This window comes from Gymnodraco acuticeps, unplaced genomic scaffold (assembly GCF_902827175.1).
Source record: "Gymnodraco acuticeps unplaced genomic scaffold, fGymAcu1.1, whole genome shotgun sequence".
In the NCBI taxonomy this organism is placed as follows: Eukaryota; Metazoa; Chordata; class Actinopteri; order Perciformes; family Bathydraconidae; genus Gymnodraco; species Gymnodraco acuticeps.
This window is the reverse complement of record NW_022990037.1, coordinates 808663-815155: the sequence shown is the minus strand read 5'-3', so window position 1 is coordinate 815155 and position 6493 is coordinate 808663. Positions and strand designations below refer to the sequence as shown.

At 36.7% G+C, this 6493-nt stretch overlaps 1 protein-coding gene across 1 annotated transcript; it reads right to left on the bottom strand.

The window, feature by feature from the left end:
• Positions 1 to 307: 307 nt before the first annotated feature.
• zgc:101785 (uncharacterized protein LOC450032 homolog) lies at positions 308 to 6493 on the bottom strand. Its single transcript, XM_034215122.1, has 13 exons — positions 6293 to 6493; positions 5946 to 5985; positions 5280 to 5376; positions 5042 to 5130; positions 3489 to 3602; positions 3317 to 3407; positions 3097 to 3176; positions 2208 to 2246; positions 1730 to 1820; positions 1525 to 1620; positions 1372 to 1427; positions 813 to 920; positions 308 to 636 (listed from the first exon to the last, which is right to left on the bottom strand). The coding sequence occupies exons 2-13, from the start codon at positions 5970 to 5972 to the stop codon at positions 577 to 579; spliced, it is 948 nt and encodes a 315-aa protein (XP_034071013.1). The 5' UTR covers positions 5973 to 5985; positions 6293 to 6493; the 3' UTR covers positions 308 to 576.

Here is a 6493-nt window from a genome sequence, read left to right as displayed (position 1 = left end):
TGTATGATCAGCAGGTTAACATTTAACATGTCATATAATGGATCTAAAGTATATCTGGCATCAGGAATAACTATAAACTGAGAAAATTAATGGGATGAATGATGTTACTTGTAAATGTGTGTTTCATATGATTAAGAGCTCCCTATTAAAATGTTTGGTCTGATGGCTGCATGACAATCATATTAGACAGAGTAAGTACAGTACATTCCTTATAGGGTCTGTATACACACATTTATACATATACTGTACCAAACATTGATTCTAAATGTATAACATTAATGAGAAAGAGAAAAAATGGGTGCCATTGTAACTTTTTGAACAATATTTTATGTAGATAAAACAGGATGAAAAGAGGTATTGTGGCAGATACTGTATACAGTACAAAGCAATAAAAGCAAATGACCAAACATAAAAATAATACATTTATACACCATTTAAAAAGCATAAGCAAATCATGCAATTAAATGAGATTCAACTAAATTGTAAAGATGCAATAAAGTATCAAATTATTTTTACATTGCCATGTTCGGGGCAATTCATATGCAAATGAAATAGAAAACATGCTGTAGTTTATGTTTAATCTTCAGATCGACAGATGGCCAGCAGAGCCTGTAGATGATCTCCTTTGAACTGTTTCTGTTGGAGAAAGACGTTCACATGTATGAAATTAATATTCCTTTCATTTAATAATACAAACTACTTTTCAAAATGTCACTGTTCTGATTTAAATGCATAATTTGAAAAACATTATCATGTCAAGTATTCAGGTCTTGTGTTATAATGTGTAATACAGTGTAATGAGTGGGACCCACCTGTAGAGCGGTGTAGAGGGACGTGCCTGTTAATTTGAGGTAGGCTGTTCTGATACACAGCAGATCCTCCTCAGAGTGAGACACCATTATCCCCTGCAATATGGGTGTCTGCAAAATGGAAATGTTTTCTGTGTGAACCTTTTTGCGTTTCAAAATCATAGATGTGAGATGATCTTTTTAAATGTATAAAAGTGAATAATAGGTCTGCTTTCAATGGGAGTGATCGTTTAACTTGATCTTTGTATTATTGACCGTGGTCTAGGCAGGGCAAAAATAACTTTTATCTGTACAGCGTAATCCATACAGGAAGTACTTTTCAGAAATTAAAACTCAAAAACCAGTTGAGAACAAACAAACCACTATAATATATAGCATACAAGACAACGTTACCATTCTATTTAATTTGTTTTTATGTGTATATAAATGTCTGTATAAGTAAAAAGGATATCATAAACCCGATTAATATTTTGTACAGAAATGACAGAGAATGATTAGTAGTGCAATAATATAGGCAATCAGTCACTCACAAAAGAGACAATTCATTATAAGGGCATTTTACCTTGGTGGCAGTTAGTCTCTTAGCGAGGTAGCTCTCAGGGCTTTGAATGCACTCCACTGTAATAACACAGATTAAAAAAATGTGAGCAATCAAGATGGACAGCTAGTCAGCACTTAATACCCAGAAATAAGAAGAATCTTAAACTATATTTACCTAAAACTTTCAAACCCAGTCGAATGTCTCCCGAAAACTTTTTCTCCAGAGCCTGATCCACCATCTGCCCGATGTTCAGCTCCAGTCCCATCAGCACTGTGAGATACAGATAAACCACATACAAGGTCAGGGGAATAGACTCTAATGTACAGAAACAAATGTACAAGAAAGACGCATAGGTTAGATAAATATGTTACAGCCTCACCTTTGTTCAGATGGTCCGAGTCTCGAGAGGTCAGTATGTCAATCCACGGTCCTGCCTCAGTTTTTTTCCCATTCAGTGTGGCAGAGAGAGCCTGGAAGAATAAAACACAATCAGAAATTGGGTGACATAACAGACTTGTGATGTAATATGTTACAACTACTACTATACATGCGAGGCCCACATGTACTATGCCAGTTTAGGAACCACATTTTCACATGAAGCAAACAGACTCTGATACTGAGTCAGAGTACTAGGAAATGTATTCTTTAACACAGTAGTTTATTGGTATTTAATTGAGTCCTGACCAAAATGAGTGATGGTCTGGATAACTTATTTTAGATGACTGAGATTTTCATTTGAAAGAACACTCATTATCCCCAGGTTTAGTAAGGGTACATATTGCTACTAGCCTTACTATCATATCATATTAAACCTAGACTACAATATTTGTGTAGAAAAATATCATGGGCAATATTACCTCAATATCTCTTCGAACCCCACCAGGAACCTCATCTTTCTGTTGGGAGAGAAGTCAGAACACATTTTTAACTGCTTTATAAGGGTAATCTTAATTAAATGATTACCTGTTACAGATATCATAGACATATTTTCTCTGTAACGGTGCACCACTAATATTTCATACCCAAGATACATAATTTCAATTATATAAAAGGTGGGGGATTAACACCCACTACAATATTATCCAAGGGTCAGCTGGGATTGTTTGAATGTAGGTTGTACGGTTGTATGAGATATTTATCCATTGTCTGCGTATAACCTACAGTAGAAGATGGTTGACACACCCCCAGATTGGAGAAACACACTGGAAATACAGCACGGAAGCAAAGCAATATTGTAGTGATTTCAACGGGAGTAGAAGTAAAAATATAATTTATTATCTGTGCTTTCGCTAAATCACCAGAACCCATAAATTAGAAAAAAGGAGGCATTAAACCTTCACAGTCAAATAGTGCAATCTACCTTGATTGTGTGGAGGCTTTAAAGAGAGCATGGACTAATAGAACGGCTTCTGGTCCCTGTCTGGCGGCAGGGTAAAACTGTTAAAATATTTTATATAAAGTGTAAACTTAACCTCATATGGATTTTTTGGATGGGCCTTTTTTGAGGTGTCTAAAATATGTTTTACTGCAGGTCCCCTTCCACAGCAGTCCATTGCTTAGCTTCCTTGCAAAAACTCCTATCTGTTTTTCCAACCTAGGGGTGTGCAGACGGCCATCTACTGTAGGTAACTGACTGACTATGGATAGGTACCAGAAACAACCCCAGTTCAAACAATCCCAATAAAAGGTCTATTTACTTATTTATTAATTTAAAATTGATGGTAAAAGAAACAAAATTAGGATTACATTCAACAAAGCCACGAGAAGCTTGTAAAAGTCTCCACTGGTTTCTCCTTTCAGTTCCTTATCCAGGTCCTTCTTATAAACTAAATAGGGAGAGAAAACAAACAAAATGTCACAAATCCCGGGCAACAAGACATTATAGGATTAGGGATAAGGCTTTAAATGTCCATGATAATCAACCAAACAATTTTTAGGGAAAGACTTTACAAGATTTGTGACTTACTTTCTTTGTATGCAGCACTGATGTCTTGGAGCTCCATCCCAGAATGTGTACACAGGATCTCCAGTAGTGTTTCCTCATCTGTTCCTATACCCTGCACACACAACACATGTTATTCTTAGACCCTGGGATATGACAGGCAGGAAAAATATGTAAACACAAACAAGCCACTCACCACCATGGCCTGCTGCAGGCGATATGCCTCGTACTGCAGAGGAGGCATCAGCAGCTCCAACAGGAGGACCTCCAGCTCTCCAGACAGAGCCTTCTTCAGAGCCGCTGCCAGGTCCTGGAACAGAGTCACAGTAAACACTCCTGTTTTCAAATTTCTTAGACATTGACTTCATTTTTCCCAAATGAATATCAATCTATCAGAACAGACGAAAATAACTCTAGGTTTTGTAGGTCTTACTATGCTTTGCTTTGGTAAGACTTTTAGGGGAATGTCCTTCATTTGAGATCTTACTTAATCACGTACTTAAAGTACCAAAGTACTCAAAACTCAGAATGATTGCCCTACTAGAAAATTGTATATTACATTTCTGGGCAATGCTTAATTAATGTATGAGTTTTTAATAATGGTTAAGTTGCAGCAAATGTTTTTATTTCTCATAAACTGCCGGGTAGCTTGATGCATTACAATACATCATAATTATTAGTTGATTTACATTTTGTATTAATAAAGTGAATCCATAGAGATGTTAACATTTCATTATTGGAAACAAATGAAGTGGCATTAAAAGTATAATATTGGCTGCCAAACTAAAGAGAACTTAATGTAGAATAATACTAAATAAATATAAGTCAGGTACAAGTGCGGTAACATTTGTAACAATGTTGTTTGTAGATAAACGTTGACACTGCAGCATCATATTCATCCTCTACCACAGTGATTCTCAAATGGGGGTACGCGGACCCCTGGGGGTACGTTGGGGTACTGCAGGGGGTACGCGAGATACAAAAAAAAAAAAAAGTTAATTACAAAAATAATCTTAGTAAAATAAGTTAAATAGAAAACACAATTGTATATAAAACATTCCTAGAACCACCAAGTGGGTCCTCATATAAACATGTCAAATGTGTGTATTCTATTTGATAGTTTTTCACAATAACATATTACTTAAATAGAAAAACTCCTTGGAAAAATCTGTTTTATAAAAGTATTATGTTCTTTTTTTTCATGCATAAAGTCAAAATATCCTTAGTTTGTTGTAATGCATACCACGAAGGAGTTAATACATCACACACTGAGGGAACATCACTATATTGTAATTATTTATATAGGCTTTTTCGATCAAACATTTTCTGGATCGGTCAGGGGGTACTTGGCTGAGAAAATATTTCAAAGGGGGTACATTACTGAAAAAAGTTTGAGAAGCACTGCTCTACCACACACCTCATACTACTCCTTCTGTAAACAAGGGTGAGTTCCAATCCTTTAAAACCAGTTTAAATCATGTTTGTACAGCAAACACTTGGAAGTGACAGGTGGGCAAACACACATTTGCAACATACTGTACAGTATTGTCATTGCAACTCCCCATTCTCTTGTACTGCATAGCATACATTTTTAAGAAATATTTCACAAGGGGGGCTGCTGTAGCATCGAGCATTTAAACTATTCTTTTGAATGTAACATTTACATTTCCTAAACAGGTTTTTTTTGTGCCTTTTTTGTCTTGTTATATTTCTTATTCTATGTGTTTGTCAGGTTGTTTGTTTCCTTACCTTGTGTGTAATTTCCTCAAAGGCCTTGGCGATCTCTTGTCTCTGAGCATTGGTCCGATTGGTCAAGATTCTCACCAGAGTCCCTGCATCTGAGAAAAGAACAACATGTATTCATACTAATATTTAACGATGGGGAGAGGCATGGTATGAGGCAAAACAAAAATGTGAATTGTATCCAGCTTTACTCAACACTGATGGTCAACCAATTCAAAGGAATGGTTCTAACCATTTGAAGTACCTTTCATTTCCAACGCTTTCTGGATCTCCATGACATCCAGGTCAGAGTGGAAATTGGCGAAGGGTCGCACCGTTCCCAGGGTGCCCCAGCACATCTCCTGTATGGTAGGAATAGTAGAAAGTGAAACTGTTATTTAGGGAATAATTGCAATGATCAATGAAAAGAAGGATTGAGCATAAATCCTGACACTGGATATTGATTCTGTCTAGTTTATTATTGTTAACATATCAACATATAATAAAAGTTTGTCAGGAAGCTAGTGGAATGTGTGAAAGGAAGCTATAGGTGTTGGCCGAAGATAAGCGAAGATACGTTTGGTATCTTTGCTCATCTTCTGCCGAGAAGAATGCCAAATATTCTATAGTGCTGCTCTGAGTTTTGCAAGTGTGTGCGGGTGGATGGGGGTCCAGGAAACACAATAGTAGATTGGGTAAGAGTTGAACTTATTCATTCATTCAGAATAACTTGATGAACATGATGAACTCATTGCAGCATTCCAATAAACATGTCATGTACATAGTGACTTTTGTAGATATCGTTAAAAGGTATGCAGATAATCAGAGAACACGAGACAGCAGATTGCATTATCTGGAAATGTGGCGTCTTGGCAAACAGAGTCTTAATGCAAAGGCAGAAAAAAAGACAAGGAAGAACATGTCTACTTACATAAGATTGGAAATACTCAGGGTCCATGGCTTTGTTTTAACTGCAAGAAAGAATGTGAGTAAGTTACAAATGGTCCATCCAGAACAAATACAGAAATATGCAGTCAATGACACACACAGGCACATGGACACAGTATAGAAAGTATCCAATGTGATGGTGTGAATAAAAGGACATCTACAATTGAAGTAACCATACTCTGAATTGTTGTGTCCCTTGATGACAATGTATTCATGACTCATACTTATCCAAACAAAACTAAACACATAACTCTGTGTTTGCCATTGTAGATTAACACAAACAGCTTACAGAATTACACAAGAACAACATTTTTAAATAGGTGTCCTTACCTGTAACAGGATATAGTGGCAGCTGTAGGAAGGTAAGAATGGAGTGGAGTTTTTGTTTTACAACCTTCTGTAATCAGTTCTGTATCACCGCCCCACCCTCACTGTGCCACACCTGCTGCAGTAACCCACCTGACTGTAGATCATACAGCTGACCAATCGCTGCTCAGTTTCTTCACAGCTGTGTCAACACTATTGGTCTCT